At 35.6% G+C, this 18,201-nt stretch overlaps 1 protein-coding gene and 1 non-coding gene across 2 annotated transcripts; one reads left to right on the top strand and one right to left on the bottom strand.

Annotated features, from left to right (window-relative positions):
- Positions 1 to 2,872: 2,872 nt before the first annotated feature.
- On the bottom strand, positions 2,873 to 2,992 carry LOC121430422. The gene has a single exon (XR_005972035.1). It is a non-coding gene; the product is annotated as a U5 spliceosomal RNA (small nuclear RNA).
- A 300-nt stretch (positions 2,993 to 3,292) lies between these two features.
- Positions 3,293 to 11,615, top strand: LOC121430362 (probable RNA-binding protein 18). The gene is made up of 5 exons (XM_041627647.1): positions 3,293 to 3,485; positions 5,239 to 5,365; positions 6,911 to 6,997; positions 9,779 to 9,912; positions 10,879 to 11,615. The coding sequence occupies exons 1-5, from the start codon at positions 3,427 to 3,429 to the stop codon at positions 11,294 to 11,296; spliced, it is 825 nt and encodes a 274-aa protein (XP_041483581.1). The 5' UTR covers positions 3,293 to 3,426; the 3' UTR covers positions 11,297 to 11,615.
- Positions 11,616 to 18,201: the final 6,586 nt, after the last annotated feature.

Below are 18,201 nucleotides of genomic sequence, written 5' to 3'. Positions count from 1 at the left end.
TACTACTACTACTACTACTACTACTACTACTACTACTACTACTACTACTACTTCTACTACTACTACTACTACTACTACTACTACTACTACTACTACTACTACTACTACTACTACTACTATACTACTCCTACTACTACTACTACTGCTACTTCTACTACTACTACTACTACTACTACTACTACTACTACTACTACTACTACTACTACTACTACTACTACTACTACTACTACTACAACTACTTCTACTACTATACTACTACTACTACTACTACTACTACTACTACTACTACTACTACTACTACTACTACTACTATTATTACTACTACAAGCATGCCACACTCTGTCTTAAAACGAATCAGTCAATTGACTACACAAGTAGCCAGCTGAGTGCAACTGATAGTCTAGTCAAATATTCTAGTCAGAATTCTGTAGTAGTAAAGTACGACTAGAAAATAGTCAAATATGACTAGAAAAACAGTTGCACCCAGCTGACCCTATTAACTAGTCATGATTTTTGACCACCAGTGTACTCATACTACTACTACTACTACTATACTACTTCTACTACTATACTACTACTACTACTACTACTACTCCTACTACTACTACTACTACTACTACTACTACTACTACTACTACTACTACTACTACTATACTACTACTACTACTACTACTACTACTACTACTAATTCTACTACTGCTACTACTACTACTACTTCTATACTACTACTACTACTACTACTACTACTACTACTACTAATTCTACTACTGCTACTACTACTACTACTACTACTACTACTTCTATACTACTACTACTACTACTACTACTATTTTATTTGCCCCCTTTTTGAAAATCTTGGGTACGCCGCTGAGTGGTAATAATGTTAGAGGGGAAAATGACAGAGGTAAAAATGACCGGGAGAGGAAACGAGAAATCCTATCCCGTCGATTGCAGTCGTTTTTCAGTCCAATTAGCTTGTTTTCAGTCTGATTAATATATTTGTTTTTATTATAATTTTGTTGTCATTGCCGTCATCCATACTTTATCATTTGACATAATTAAATTCACTTTCCTGCCAAATTTACTTTAATTAGGTGAATGATGAAAAGATTTATCGTCTGCAATTTTAACAGTGCTCAGCATGCACACCCGATGATTTTGAGTGACATGGTGGTGGGTATATTGGTTTGTATTCCCTAATGCCATGGTCACATTCAGTGGCGTAACTAGGGGGGGCATGGGGGGGGGCACGTGCCCCCCCAATCGGCTGGCCAAAAAAAAAAAAAAAAACGGGGAAAAGGAGAAAAAAAAAACATAAGAAGCATTTTTTTCACAACTTTATGAAACATTATTTGCTTAATTGTGTCTTCATTGTTCCTGGTGCTCGCATAGACCTTTTAACGAGATATATAAACCTGTTGTACTAAAGCCTCCCGTTTTCAAATCAATATACAACATAATAATATATTAGAGTTATTATTGTTTTAAGTAGTGATATATTCTTCTTTTTCATGACTACTGAAAGTTATTGCCCTATTTCAAGGTCTTAATATAAAACATTTCCTGTCCGTGTAAACGTTCGCATTACTGGATCGGTGAGATTTCTGCTCTTCATGAACTCCTAAAATCAGTCCTTAAAATGTCAATTTTTCTGATCTGAATATAAAAAAAAATTAACTCGCGCTTCGCGCTCGCATCATTTGGTTAGTGAAATACGTGGGGTCTTAGTGAATTCCTACAAACAAGCCTTGGAATGCCCCTCTTCATGTCTGAATTTCCTAGATTTTCAGCTCGCGCTTCGCGCTCGCAGTATTTCAATAGTGAGATGCGTATAATAATCATGATTACAATGACTTCAAAAAGTGCTCCATGTGTTTAGATGTAATTCTAACAAAATCAGCAAGCGCTTGGCACTCGCATTAGATGACTATGGTGAGATATGTATACTCTGACTTAATGGATTCGTAACTATAGTCCTTAAAATATCCATGTTTGTGGTCAATATATACACAAATTTCAGCTCGCTTCGCGCTCGCATCATTTGGTTAGTCAAATACTTAGGGTCTTAGAGAATTCCTACAAACAACCCTTAGAATGCCCCTCTTCAGGTCTATATTTCCTAAATTTTCAGCTCGCGCTTTTGCGCTTGCAGTATTTGATTAGTAAGATGCGTATGATAATCATGATTACATGACTACAAAAGGTGCTTCATGACTGTGCTTAGATGTAATTCTGACAAAATCAGCAAAGGATGGCACTAGCATTAGATGACTATGGTGAGACATTTATACTCTTAATGGATTCTAAAATATAATCCTTAAAATCTCCTTGTTTAGGGTCAGAATATACAAAAAATTTTCCTCGCGCTTCGCGCTCGCATTGTTTGTTTAGCGAGACAGTTAAGTATCATGATTACAAAACAATTTGCTTATAATGTCAATTTTTAGCCCTCAATATCAAAAATTTTCAGCTCGCGCTTCGCGCTCGCATTATTTAATCAGTGAGATACATATCCGTTCAATGGCACTGCATATCCTTAAAATATCTCTATTAGGTCAGTTTACCTGACAACTCAGCGCGCTTCGCACGCTCCCTAAGTGACCCGAAATTTTTGCTGGTGCCCCCCAATGCCGTGACCCACGGTACGCCACTGGTCACATTTGTTCTACGGCGGCCGTACGGCGAGTCGAAAACAGCCGTTTTAACATTTTTTGTCCAACTACATAAAGGTGGTTTGAATCAAAATTGTTAAAACGGCTGCTTTCGACTCGTACGGCCGCCGTAGAAAAAATGTGACCATGGTATTAGAACAGAATGTTGAAGTACATGTTGAGTCAGTGAATTGTTTCTTTCGTTCCATTCTACATTGCAAGGCTTGTCAATGAAGACAAGCCTGAGAAAAATCTTTATAGACTCATCAATGTGTTCCTCTGCACGGAAATCTTTAGTAAAAGGCGAAAGATTTATGCGTATTGCAGAGAAACCAGAGTGCCGATTTTCCGTTCAAGAATTATTAGTTCAAATCTATACACATATTAAAAGTGGTTGAACAAGTTTCAATAAAGAGTAATGCGTCGCTTTCTATTCATATTTTCATAAATCATGACTTAACTAGGCCATTACAATAATTTAAAATGTTTTATTGATTAATGTATATCATATATTACATTTAAGGTGAGAATAGTGAGTAAAAAAAGAGAAAAAAAATGATAAAAACTATGAAAACTTGATTAACTCGATTGCGGAATCGATTACAAGATAGTGTTCGTGATTTGATTGTTCAAGCGTCTGCCGCACAATAACGACCCGTATCATACAGAATAATACCGGTATAGCGGTATCATCTTGTAACAGTTTCAATCGAGCAGGTTTTTTGAAGATTGTATTTCTGATTGATCAAATTATTTGCTTCCATAATTTTGCAGCATGAATGATACTGGAGGCCGGAGATTGTGGATTGGGAACCTAGATGAAAGAATAACCGAGTAAGATTGTGCTGTTACCTATGTCCCACATATAGAAAATCGTGTCAGTGGATATTGTAGCCTTGTCTCTCTCAATCTCTGTTTTTTTTGTCCCCGTGACTGTAGCCTGGAGGCGTCTGGGGAGTAAAAATCATCTACTTTGTGACTCCATACGTACAGTATATAACTTTCACTCCCCAAAACGCCCCAGGCTACGTGACTGTGACTGTGGAAAAATAACATTGGTAATGATTGGCTTATTTTCTCTTGTTCTGGGAACAAATGCTTGATTTTTTTACACTGTCAGTTTCCATTACAACTAGGTTTTACTGCCTACATATTGGCAATTAATCCAATGTCAATGATGTAGGCCAAGTATTTAGTAACACTAACACTAACAAAATTAATTTTTGGTAGTTATGCTCTCATAATCGATTATGACATTGGATTGTAAAGTTACTTCTTGAATTCTTTTAATTATTTTTTTCTAAATTAAAAAAAATAGAGATTGAAAAAATGACAACTTTCTTAGTTGCAATTTTACTTTCCACAATGAATAGGAGATGTAAATTCTGAAGGTTTCCATGGCCATGGACATGCCATGGTGAAGAAGAAAAGTGTACTCACGTTACACAGAGATGCCAAGTTCAAATATCAGCTACACTGTATGCGTAAGATTTTCTGTGAATCTGAGTGAGATCGCAGACATTGTGTACAAATGTATATGGGGATAGGCTGTGATAGTTGCATGACTGAGACAGAGATTTGAGGGGATGAACAGAAGTCCAAAATGCTGGAGTCTCACGCATATAAATGCGTGAGACTTGGTAGCTCCGGTTACACCATGTATCTTTGGGCAATTGTTGGCCCTGGAAAGGACCACCCAAATTGACCCAAACTCGACATCTTGACAAACGCAATTGTCGAAACGTCAAGTTTAGGTGGTCCTTTTCAGAACAAATAATTGCCCAAGAAATATACATGGTGTACCGTGAAACCTACAATACATCGATAAAGGGCCTACACAAAAATATGTCCACAATTCAAGTTTTTGAGCGCTCTGGTGAATACAGATCCCTGATTCCCTATTAAAGTTGCTAATGAAAAATAAATTGCAACTGTATGGAATCGAGTATTTGTGGCTACAAAATGAATTTGTGGAGTAACTTTACAATCCATTGTCATAATCGATTGTGAGAGCTTGGATACTAACTGTAGTGTCTGAATGAAGCATCGCTCACAGGAGACATTATATCACATGACATTGGATTCTAAAGGTAAGCTGAATTTGGAATTTTAAAAATACTGTGCATTGTTACTTGTAAACAGGGGTGTGAGAGTTCAGATTTTTATCTGATTTCAGATTTTTTTGTTTTGATTTTTCAGCTGAATTTCAGCGTATATTTGGCTTTCACCTGTACAAAAAGTATGGGAGCTCTTTCTCTTTCAGACTTTTTCAATACTCTTCAGCTTTTTTTCAGATCTTTTCATTGGTGACCACTCACACCCTTGCTTGTAAATCTACACGGCATAGATCTTCATGTAGATTCCCCACAGGCAGGGCGGTTGCAGTGAACAAGTTCTGGTCATTCATCTCCATAGACTAAAAGCTTCAGTCTCTGTAAATGCATTGTTTGTTTTGATGAACTACCTTGGCTCCACTCACCAATACATATATCAGAAATCGTTGAATAAATCCACAGGGTTATTCCTGTCTATCATCTCCAATGAACTAACCTTTTGATTGATCCATTTTGTTTCTATATTTTTACAGGTTCACCTTGCTGAAAATATTGCAAAAATATGGAAAGATTGAGCAGTTTGATTTCCTTTTTCACAAATCTGGACCAAACCAAGGGAAGCCAAGGGGCTACTGTTTTGCAAGCTTTGAAAATAGAACGGTAATTCATGATCAATCGAGGCAGCAAGTATTGTATAAAAGAAAAATCATTCACAATCTGCACAGTTCATAATGCTAAGTGAAAGTTGATAATTTTAATTTGCATGTGTCAATATATTTCTAGATTATTAAAGAGGAAGCTATCCCTGACAAATGTTTATTGTAAAAATAGCAGAATATTGGTGAAGCCTGAAGGTTTGAAAAAATCCATCAAAGATTTAAAAAATTATTAGAATTGTGGGTTTTTTTTATTTCTAATGACCCATGCGAGCAGCATCACATGTATCGTGAATTTTAGTGAAATCAACGAAATGTGATTTTCGCGAAAAAAAATGAAAATGGGTTTTATTTACCAAGTAACAGACAAAATTTTTTGACCGATCCTGGAATAAGTAAATTTGTAGTCATCATAAACCATTAGAAATTAAAATTTATACTTATTTCATCTATAGGCCTATTATATGGGGCAGCTGCTTGAAAATGATGTCTTAAATAAAAAAAGAAAAAAGAAATCTGATGAATTTCTTCATATTTAATGGATTTCCTCAAACTTTCACCACTACCTTTTATCATGTTTCTGCTGTTATTACAATAAACAATTTTTCCGGGTGAACTCCCCCATTAATGTTAAGAGGTATGAACAAATATAAAATTGTGCTGGTTAAGAGGCAAGTTTTAGCTTCATACAGTGGTTTGATTTATTCAAATTTTATTATGACATTAATAGTGAATAACCAGTTCAGTTCTCTATTTGTGCTTTTACTATAACAATTCAATATCATTTATTGTGGATAGAGTGAAAATGTGTGACTTGATGGAATATAAAGGTATCTTAATTAAAGGTCAAGTCCACCCCAGGAAAATGCTGACTTGAATAAATAGAGAAAAATCAAACTAGCATAGTGCTGAAAATTTTATCAAAAATGGATGTAAAATAAGAAAGTTATGACATTTTAAAGTTTCGCTTATTTTTCACAAAACAGTGACATGCATATGTAGATGACTCAGTCAATAATGTCTATGACTCACTATTTCTTTCGTTTTTTATTGTTGAATTATACAATATTTCATTTTTTTATAGATTTGATGGACCAACTTGACTGAACCATATAGTATTAAACAATGCTAATTCCACATGTTCAGGGAGGAATTAATTGTTGTATCACTTGACAATGAGGAGAAAATTAGAATATATCATATTTCACATAGTAAAATACAAAAGAAATAGTGAGTGGATGACATCATAGTCTCCTCATTTGCATACCAGCCAGGATGTGCATATAATTTTTTTGTGAAATTAAGCGAAAATTTAAAATGTCATATCTTTCTTATTTTACATCCGATTTTGATGAAATTTTCAGTGTTGTGCTTATTGGATTTTTCTCTTTTTTTTTCAAATCAACTTTTTGTTGGGGTGACTTGTCCTTTAAGAAATCTATGTCAGTCACTGCACAGTTAGAAACTCATAAATCTGATTATATAACAACAAATCTGGTATGTTCATGCAAGCTCTAAAATGAATTTCATTTTCTCCCCCTTCTCATAGGATGCAGTACATGCACTCCATGCATTGGATGGTAAACTAGCTCTTGGGAAGAAACTGGCAGTAAAATGGGCTCATTCACATATAAAGGTAATAGACGAGTTCGTAGTTGCTTCTGGACAATTTTGGTCAAATGACCTTTCATTTCTTTTCATTATGATAGGCAGATTTCAAAGCAAGATATTACGTAAGCTTGCCTTACATAGCAGGATGAAGAAATTGAATAGACCAGGTGACTAGAATAGCACACTAATGAACACTTTATAAAGGTATTTGTTGCATTCCTACGTTGAATGCATATCATAGCATGTTGCACAATGTACTTGGCAAACTGAAATACCAGTTGTTCGTGGACGCATTGTTGTTTTTGTGGATGTAAATGAATACCACTATTCAAAGGAATGTATGAATAATTAAGACATTAAAGTTGGTGCTTATCTCATTAGATTTTAAACCACAATGTCACTTTAGTACAAATGACCTTCCTCTGATCATGCATAGAATCTTTTGATCATGCGCAGAAAGGAACTACAAACTGGCTTATGACTCACTGATGAAACCCACTGAAGCAATGCTTTGTTTTAGTACTGCCACAACAAATAAAAAAATCAAAGGAAAATTGTTTCATTTGCCATATGAGAAAGATGCATTTAGCTTCTCTCGACTCCCGCAGATTTTTTTTCCACTTTTTTTTATATTTTGGATGTTTGTATTTACTTGTGGCTTGTTTAAAGTGATAAAATATAATACAAACTTGTATTTTTTCCTAAATACCAAGCCATCTGATTATTTATCATTGTCTTGTGCATGCATATGCAATATGTTTGTCTTGGATTAGATCATTATGGATTCAGCCGGCTTTGACAGACACAGTGGCCCGTATTCTGAACTCAGGTTTTTTTTTAATTTAAACTCCTAGTGACTAGTCTAAAGTTGCTACTAGCTATTTAACTATGGAGAGCTGATAGTGACAGATGTTTACCAGTGAAGGTTCAGTTCTCAGCTCTTCTTTTGGGCCCCCATTTCTTTGAAGGACCTTGGAAAGATCAACATTGGCAAGGTCTTACAGTAGTCTCCAAGATCACTTTGTCATCGCTGTGGAACAGCTCCAAAAGACCCCTCAAAGAATAACTCCAAAAGGCTGAATGATACAGTTTAATACTAGGGATCAAATTCTTTCTTAAACTATTTTTTTTCTTTCATGAATGCTCCATATCAACCTGTGTCCCTTTCAAAACTCGAGATCAATCAATTACATGTACATCCTGACAATATACTCAGATCTGGGCTTCATCTTACAAATAGTTGCGATTGATCCAATCAATCGCAACTATGGACGGCCAGCAACGTCAACATATAAATGCTTTGTTAAAAAAACTTTCTAGATATGAATGTATATCCATAGATTTATTGATTTCTTAAAAATTTGGTGTGTTTTCCTTTGTTTACAAAGGACATTTTGCAAATTCCCTGTAGAAGAAATTATGACACTGATGGATTTCCATAGAGTTACAATTGATTGGATCGATTGTAACTCTTCGTGAGACGGGGCCCTGCAGTCATCTTCCAAACACCTCATCCTCATTCATGGAGCCACAAAAAATCTAGTTACAAGGTTTTTGCATGTCGTGAGCCAACTACATTCCCAGTGTCTCTATAGTCTGCTGTGCAAACCCTTCACTGAACATGCAGCCTATAGTGCCTTGTTTACTGAAAGGGCAAGTCCACCCCAACAAAAAATTGATTTAAAAAGAGAAAAATCCAACAAGCATAACACTGAAAATTTCATCAAAATCGGATGTAAAATAAGAAAGTTATGACATTTTAAAGTTTCGCTTAATTTCACAAAACAGTTGTATGCACATCCTGGTTGGTATGCAAATGAGGAGACTGATGATGTCATTCACTCACTATTTCTTTTGTATTTTATTACATGAAATATGAAATATTCTAATTTTCTCCTCATTGTCAAGTGAAACAGTGATCAATTCCTCCCTGAACATGTAATATTAGCATTGCTTAATACTTTATGATTCAGTCAAGTCGGTCCCTATGGTCATATCTGTAAAAATTGAAATATTGTGTAATTCAAGCAATAAAAAACAAGAGAAATAATGAGTGATGGACATCATTGATTGACTCATTTGCATGTCACTGAGTTGCACATATCACTGTTTTGAGAAAAATAAACTTTCTTATTTTTACATCCGATTTTGATGAAATTGTCAGTATTATGCTAGTTTGATTTTTCTCTATTTATTCAAATCAACATTTTGCTGGGGTGGACTTGACCTTTAAGGCCCTTTCATTTTTTATGTGCTAGTCTTTACATGGAGACCCACTTGTTGATCATGTTCAGTCAGGGTCTGTGCCTGCGGACTAGTGTCACGATGTTCCATGACTCGCCTTGAAGTTTTCTGAAGTGTATGTTGTCAGGAAAAGTGGTTTGAAAGGGTTCCTTTTGATCTGTCTTGAAGTGCACTAGCTGTATAAGAATGAATGGGGACGTTGTGGTATAGTGGCTATAACTTGTTTTCTTCTCCCAACCTGTGCACTTTGAAACACCAGTATAAAGCGCCCTACAAATGTTATTATTATTCATTATTATTATTATTATGGCTCTCATTTTACAATGTGAAGGACATGGGTTTGATTCCCAGCCATGGCATGTTTTCTTTCAGCACTAAATTTACCCATATTGTGCTGCACTCATCCCGGGTGAGGTGAATGGGTACCCGGTAGGAAGAAATTCCTTGAATGCTTGAGCGCCTGTAGGCAGCATGGCTATAGCCAGGGTAATAATAATATACATATAGAAACTGTGCAATATAAATGTTCAATTATTATGATGATTGTTTCTGCTTTTTTTAGGCCCCAAGTGAACCTGTGCCCCTTTCTAAACCAGAGATTAATCTACATCCTGACAAAATCCCAAGCAGCTTTGGAGGCCAGTCTACGAAGGTCCCTGAGGAGCCAACTGCCAAGAAAAAGCTGGTCAATCAAAGGTATTATAACAGTTATTCTGGAAAAATAAAATAGGGCCTTTTATTTATAGCAAATGCAAATTGTCAATACAATGTATCATGGGTTGGGAAATGAAGTGGTGTACCAAGGTGGAAAATGAGCTAAATGCAGAGAAAAAAAACATGTCAATGAAAGACATTAAATTCTTTCTTGAAAAGAAAATGATTGAAGGTAGCAAAGGACACAACTGCTTGGAGGATCATGTCAAAACGCAGTAATCTTACATTCATTTTGACAGATCATGAAGTCAAACAGATTTCTGTGGTCGACTATGGTCCCATGAGATCTGACTTACGCATCGTCACCTGCATTTTTTTCCAATGTCATTTTCGATTTCAACTTAATTTATTTCAACCATTATTACCATTTCTACACAGGATTTTCTAAGCCCCGGACTATCCTTAACCCCGTATTATTTTTTTCTTTTTCACACATGCCATGAGCGTCGATGAAGAAAGTATTAAAACACAAATTCCAACTCGCTGACTTATTGCGCGCACTTTTTCTCATCGCCGTGTTCGCTTTTCATGAATATTTACTATGCCTACCTCTTATTGGACAACAGGGCCGGCTCTGTTGCGGGGCATGAATGGGAGCGCTTAGCCCACTTTCGTTTTACACTAGCGATCTTAACCCTGTACTATCGCTCTTAGCACCGCAATTGCAGGGATAACCCTGCTTTTTTGCAGAGCCAAATAATCCTGTACTAAAGGTGGGTTTAGCCCACTTTGCAAAAATGCTGTGTAAATACAAAGTGGGCTAAGCTTAACCCCGTACTATAGGTGGGGCTAAATGACAATTTAGCCCCACCTATAGTACGGGGTTAAGGAAATTTTAGCGTATGTAAAAAGAGTATTAGAAATCCAAGATTGCATGGCAACACATTCGCAGCACAATGTATACGCTTCCTCCTCTCGCTGATTTATGATTGTTTTTATTTGTTACAGTGTTGAATCACAGATCAGAGCAATCGAAGGAAAATTGCGAGAGATGGACAGATCAACTTCCAAATCCACCTTCAAGCCAGTCCCAGTCTATGCCACAAAGAAAGCTGAAGAACCAAAGGAAATCATCCAGAAATGTTTACCAAGTCTGATGTCACTTCCTGTGGAAGATCCTTCGTCTACCTCCACCGACTCACCAACCACAACAAGCTTGCCATCGTCGACATCAGCGTCAGATTCAAACTCATCCAAAACTGAACTGGTAAAGCCTTCATCGGCGCCATCTTCACAATCAGAGTCACAATTGAACTCATCATCTAAGACACTGCCCAAGATTTCTTCGGCCATAGTTAAATCCCCTGTGACGTCCACCGGTAAGATTAAATCTTCAGGAAGACCAAAGCCTTATGACAAAAGGTGACAAACTAAGGTTTGGATTGACTTTTGAAACCACTGCTACCTGAACTCTTCATGTATTATCTCTTCTGCTCACTTTGTCAGACCACCTACATGTACATGTATGTTGACCTTGAGGATGTATAGATAATAACTCAAATTCAATATTTCTTTCAAAGTAAATTCCAATTTCTTTTTATTTAAAATAACACTTAATTCTGTATTTTAATCCAAAGAAATTTTGCCATGCTTAATAATAATTTTGTTAATGACATCTGAGTTGTGTTTCTAAGGGGTGGATCTGAGCACCTTTTTCAATAGCTTTTTCAATACTTACATAGAAATTAACTCAAAAGACAAGTCCACTCCGACAAAAAAGTTGATTTGAATAAAAAAAGCAAAATCCAGCAAACATAACACTGAAAATTTCATCAAAATCGGATGTAAAATAAGAAACTTATGACATTTTGAAGTTTCGCTAAATTTCACAAAACAGTTATATGCACATCCTGGCCTGTATGCAAATGAGGAGACTGATGACGTCATCCACTCACTATTTATTTTGTATTTTATTATATTGAATATGAAATAATTTAATTTCTCATCATTGCAAAGTGAAACAACAATTAATTCCTCCCTGAACATGTGGAATTAGCATTGTTTAATACTATATGGTTTGATCAAGTTGGTCTTTATTGTCAAATTTGTAAAAAATGAAATATTGTAAATCAAAAAAAAAAAAAAAGAAATAGTGAGTGAGGGACATCATCGACTATCTCATTTGCATGACACTCAGTTGTGCATGTCACTGTTTTGTGAAAAATAATCGAAATTTTAAAATGTCATAACTTTCTTATTTTACATCTGATTATGATGAAATTTTCAGTGTTGTGCTAGTTTGATTTTTCTCTGTTTATTCAGATCAACATTTTTCTGGGGTGGACTTGACCTTTAATGATACACTGTACAATTCAGATGACATGGGCCCTAAAACACAGGTGTCACTTGTCACATTGGTTACCACATACAGTGACAAGTCTGATAGATCACTGTCACTAAAATCATAAGGTCTGGGAATAGTTCATGTATTTGAAAAATTATTTATTTGGTTAGTAAATTTGGTATTCTGTCCCATGCCTTAACATAACATCAGTCCCGTAATGAGCCAAAAATTCATAGGGGGGCTGGACATGATGCATGGGGCAATATTTCTAAAAAGCTGCAGGTGATTTTGTGATAGATCTTGACAAAATTCCTGAAAAATATCACTTTTCATCCCTTTTCCTATCCTGATCTTTTTCTCCCTTTTTCTTGGTCGTGAAAATTTTAGGGGTTCCATGGCCCACCATCCCCCCTATCTGTACGCCAATGTTAAACATCACTATGTGTGGTATACTCGTATCAATATTCAAATAGCCCAAGGTTAACTTAAATAGACCAGACTTAAATGGATTGGAAGTTGTTGTCTCATCCACCAAACAGAAAATATATCAATTACCTGTCAATTCTATGGAGTAAAGAAATTGTCCCCTTTTTTTATCTCATGGGAACAAAAAGATGATTGTGCATGTAAGTATACAATGAATTTCGATGAATAATTTTGTTATTGGTGCATTAGCTTTGTAATAAATATTGAAAAAAAACATGATTAGAAACAGTATTTTTTTTTTAAAAAAGTGTGTACTAAATTATTTTTTTACTGTTGCTGAATCCTGGATTGATTATCAGAATACATCGTTGGTGGTTTAAGAAAGTATGCCTTTTGGCCTAATTAATTATGCTTAATTAATTATGACAAAGCACTAAATTATGATTTAGATATAGCTCCAAAACTGCTAAATTTTGGTCTTGACATTTTGTAAAGGATTCTTATCAAATTAATTTTTTGTCTTACCTGCGAAGCAAAGTGAGACTATAGGCGCCGCTTTTCCGACGGCGATGGCGGCGTCAACATCAACTCTTAACCTGAGGTTAACATAATAGTAATCAAGCATCACTGAAAATTTTGTGCAAGTTTCAGGTCTCATTTAGGGTCAATGAACTTAGACCATGTTGGAGGATTCAACATCGAAATCTTAACCTGAGGTTAAGTTTTTGAAATGTCATCATAACTTAGAAATTATATGGACCTAGTTCATGAAACTTGGACATAAGGTTAATCAAGTATCACTGAACATCCTGCATGAGTTTCACGTCACATGACCAAGGTCAAAGGTCATTTAGGGTCAATGAACTTTGGCCGAATTGGGGATATCTGTTGAATTCCCATCATAACTTTGAAAGTTTATGGATCTGATTCATGAAACTTAGACATAATAGTAATCAAGCATCACTGAAAATTTTGTGCAAGTTTCAGGTCTCATGATTAGGTCAAAGGTCATTTAGGGTCAATGAACTTTGGCCGAATCCGGGGTATCTGTTGAATTACCATCATAACTTTAAAAGTTTATTGGTCTAGTTCATTAAACTTGGACATTAGAGTAATCCAGTATCACTGAACATCCTGTGCGCATTTCAGGTCACATGACCAAGGTCAAAGGTCAATGAACTTTGGCCGAATTGGGTGTATCTGTTGAATTACCATCATAACTTTGAAAGTTTATGGATCTGATTCATGAAACTTGTACATAAGAGTAATCAAGTATCACTGAACATCCTGTTCAGGTCAGTTTCAGGTCACATGATCTAGGTCAAAGGTCATGTAAGGTCAATGAACTTTGGCCATGTTGGGGTTTTTTGTTGAATAACCATCATATCTCTGTAAGTTTATTGGTCTAGTTCATAAAAAGTGGACATAAGAGTAACCATGTATCCCTGAACATCTTGTGCGAGTTAGAGTAGTATTCAAAGTCAGCACTGCTGCTATATTGAACCGCGTGATGCAGGTGAGACGGCCAGAGGCATTCCACTTGTTTAGTAATGCAGGCATGATATTCTCCCAACTAAAATCAGAATTCCAATGGTTAAGATGAATTTGTTGATATTTTTTTCCAAATTTTTTTTTACGTGAAATCCTTTGCCCAAGAACATTCTAATGCTGTTTTCACCACTTTATAAAGTCAAATGATAAAACTATCATGCAGACTCGCCTAGAAAAATCACTTTCGATTTCTTTACTATGCAAGAGGTTGTAACCCACACCCTTCTAGTTATCTTACAGGTGCAATACATGTAATAGGTCTGATGATTATCTTATTTGTTATTATGTACAGGTTGTATGTACTGTCTGTTACCATGCTTGGTAAAACCCACAATAAGTTGCACTGTGTGATTTTCAGTTGGAGTGATTTTGGCCATTGTGGTTAAATTTCAACATTTAATATTTCCTAAAAAAACTATACCAATTTTGCACTTCTAAACATGTAAACTGTAAAGTCCAAAAGGTTGTTATGACAGTTATAATATGACCCACATTTTGTTGTTGTAATGCTGCAATTTGATTTATATGTTTGAAACCAAAGTATTCCCCTTATTTTGAACTCTAATGACTGGATAAGCTCTTTCATTGAAAATTCTTTTTAATCGTAAACAGGATGTGCCTTATTAGAGTGAAAATGCTGGAACTAATTTGGTGACCCCTTCTGGGAAATTTCAAATGAGTTTTAATCCTGTTATGTCACCTTTGCTCTATTCAGTTGAGAGTTAGTATTTTTCAATAGACTTGTCAACTTTTATCTCTCTCTCTTCTCAAAAGTATCCATCTATGGCACTGAATGTTCTCTTTGTATAAGGAGCATACGGTTACACTTCGTAATTCCGAAGGTTCGTAATTCTGAAACACGTAAATTGCCTATACCTCAATGTTCGTTAATCTGAAAACGAAAAAGGGTTTGTTAATCCGAATATTTGTGGCGTAATTCCGAAGGTTCGTTAATCCGAAAAGAAAATGAGAGGCGTAATTCCGAAGGTTCGTTAGCCTGAAAACAAAATGAGGTTTGTAATTCCGAAGGTTCGTTAATGCGAAAACGAAATGAGCTTCGTAATTCTGATGGTTCGTTAGCCTGAAAACAAAATGAGGTTTGTAATTCCGAAGGTTCGTTAATGCGAAAACGAAATGAGCTTCGTAATTCTGATGGTTCGTTAGTCCGAAAACAAAATGAACAACGAACCTCATTTCGTTTTCAGATAAACAAACCTTCAGAACAACGAACCTTATTTCGTTTTCGGATTAACGAACCTTCGGAACAACAAACCTCATTTCATTTTCGGATTGTCGAACCTTCGGAACAACGAATCTTATTTCGCTTTCGGAATTACGAATGTATACGGGAGCATACTACAGTAATGAGTTTGATTGTTATATCATTCTGAAGCTAAGAATGTCCTCTTTCTGTAGAAACATTTACATGTAACTGGAGAACTAGATTTTACCAGTGTCATGGTAATAATTATAATTATACTTGCTTATATAGCGCTTAATACTTACTTTGTCATAAGTCTCTAAGCGCTCTATAGTATATGCAGCATTATTACCCTGGCTTTAGCAGTGCAGCTGTTACGCGTGCTGCGTTTCAAGGAGTAAATTCCTGCCAGGTACCCATTTACCTCACCTGGGTTGAGTGCAGAACATTGTGCATAAATTTCTTGCTGAAGGAAATTACGCCCTGGCTGGGATTGGAACCCATGACCCTCTGTTTCAAAGTCCGGAGACTAATCCACTGGGCCACAACGCTCCATGGTAGTTGAAGTTAATTTTATGAAAATCTATAGCAAGCCAGTCACATAAAATAAAGTGTTTTATATATGTTTGTGAGTCATTTCTTTAAAAAAAGCAAAGGTACAATATTGCAGTGAAACAATACTTTTGTAGAATCAATTACATCTTGCTAATTTCACTTGACTTTCTTTCACTTAGTTACAATAGGACCCACATACATAAAAATCAATTTTTTTTACGGTAGTTGTAATGAGAGTTCATGCGTATGACAAATCATGGACCGAAATTACAATTGAAAGTAGAGTAAAATGTTTTATTTCACAAGGCCTTCAATGTTGTGCTATGAGCTCAGCAACAGTTTTAAAATAATACATGGCAAACCATTAATACATGGCAAAACAAATCATTAAGTTGCAAATAATGACCATAATGATTCCATTATGGTAATAAATCTACATTTTTTTAATAAAGTGTGTTTTCTGACAATGGTTATTTTGGTACTTTGTTCATTGATATCTCAAATGTTAATTGATTATTGGCGGATCCAGAATTTTTAAAAAGAGGGGTGCAGATTATGTTTTTCTCAGATTTTTCTACTATATTACTATGTACCTTTAATAGATAATTCTCAAAATATGAATACCGTCGCACGCACCACGAACCGTCCTCTCTGCGCACTTTGATGCGAAAGTTATTTTTGCAGAAAACGCATTTAAGAAAAGCTTTTTTAAAACCAGCAATAAGTGCACCTACAATGAGAGCAAATTATTTACCTGCGTCTTTGTTCGATAGTTCAGGTCCCAAAGTTTCATTCCATATCTTTATTTTTTCTTGAAGTGAATTATTTACGCCACAATGGGCATCGCCAACAGAGAGGACGGTTCGTGGAATAGATATTGGAATAGATATAGTATGCTATATTCGCATCGAAGTGCGCAGAAAGGACGGCGTGCGACGATACGATATGCACCTCCATCTGGATCCACTACTGTATTAATAAATAATAACATGACACAAAATGTAGAAATGAAGTGAAATAACGTTAAATCACATCATGAGTTGGACCAAGTTTCATGCGCATATGAGACATAAGTACATCAGTGTTTGGGGCATCCTGTTAAAAAAAACAAATAAATTAAAAAAAAAGTAATATTGGTGTAATCAAAGCAGCATTTCTGCAACTTAAAGGTAAATGCTAGTTTTGGTAACGATATCAAAATGAGTTCTTACAGAATCCAATGAAATGACCACCAAAGTGTCTTTTTGTATAAATAAAACACATGTGCCAAAGGATTCTGGAAGAAATTGTGTAATTGCTGAGAAATCAGCAAATAAGCACAGGATTCGGGTAGAGCTTCGGCAGTAATTGTACATTGTCCCACGTGCGCTTATCTGTGTTGGGGATCTTCGATGTGAACATTTTTCAGCATAGATTTCAAGATTTCACAAAGTTCAGTTAATGTAACTGTACCAGATCTAGATCCTCGATGATATACTGACAATTAAGCCTTGTTTTACAGACTTTCTCATGAAATCAGTGTTTACTGCAACTACTGGAATTTCTCTTTAATTTATTTTTCATCATACAAACTTGTTTAGAGGAAGAAACCTTGTTTTATAGTTACATTGTTTAAAGATACAGTTCTAATCTAGGGACTTGTTGCAGAAAGAGTTGCAATTACATGTAAATCTAAAAATCAAGCAGAATTTGACATTCAACCAATGAAAAGCTCATATTGGGGAATTGCGCTTATTTTTTGCATACTTTCGTAATTTCGAAGCTTCGTCATTCCGAAGGCTCGGATTGTCGGAAGGTTCAGATGTTCCGAAGGTACGTTATTCCGAAGGTTCGATAGTCTGAAAGCGAAATGAGGTTCGTAATTCCGAAGGTTCGTTAGTCCAAAAATGTAATGATTAACGAACCTTATTTCGTTTTCGGACAAACAAACCTTCGGAACAATGAACCTTATTTCGTTTTCGAATTAATGAATTTTCCGAACAACGCCACAAATGTTTGGATTAATGAACCCTTTTACATTTTCGGATTAATGAACATCGAGGTATAGGCAATTTACGTGTTTTGGAATTACGAACCTTCGGAATAAAGAACCTTTGGAATTACAAAGTGGAACCTGATTTTTTTTAGCTGCGATTAAACACAGAATCCTCTTGTGATGGTTCACAGATCAGTTTAGGCAATCAATGGCAATCAAAGGTTTGTGATGGATCCAATCAACTATAAGTATGGAAAGCCAGCATCACCAAAATCTACA

Source organism: Lytechinus variegatus, chromosome 16, assembly GCF_018143015.1.
Source record: "Lytechinus variegatus isolate NC3 chromosome 16, Lvar_3.0, whole genome shotgun sequence".
Lineage (NCBI taxonomy): Eukaryota > Metazoa > Echinodermata > Echinoidea > Temnopleuroida > Toxopneustidae > Lytechinus > Lytechinus variegatus.
The sequence above is the reverse complement of the archived record's forward strand: the minus strand, read 5'-3'. Positions and strand labels throughout refer to the sequence as shown.

Excerpts from the sequence above, each read along its gene's own strand:
- LOC121430362 (XM_041627647.1), top strand. The coding sequence starts at position 3,427 with ATGAATGATACTGGAGGCCGGAGATTGTGGATTGGGAACCTAGATGAA. Across the intron at positions 3,486-5,238 it reads CTAGATGAAAGAATAACCGA|GTTCACCTTGCTGAAAATAT; the intron begins GTAAGATTGTGC and ends ATATTTTTACAG. Across the intron at positions 9,913-10,878 it reads AAAAAGCTGGTCAATCAAAG|TGTTGAATCACAGATCAGAG; the intron begins GTATTATAACAG and ends TATTTGTTACAG.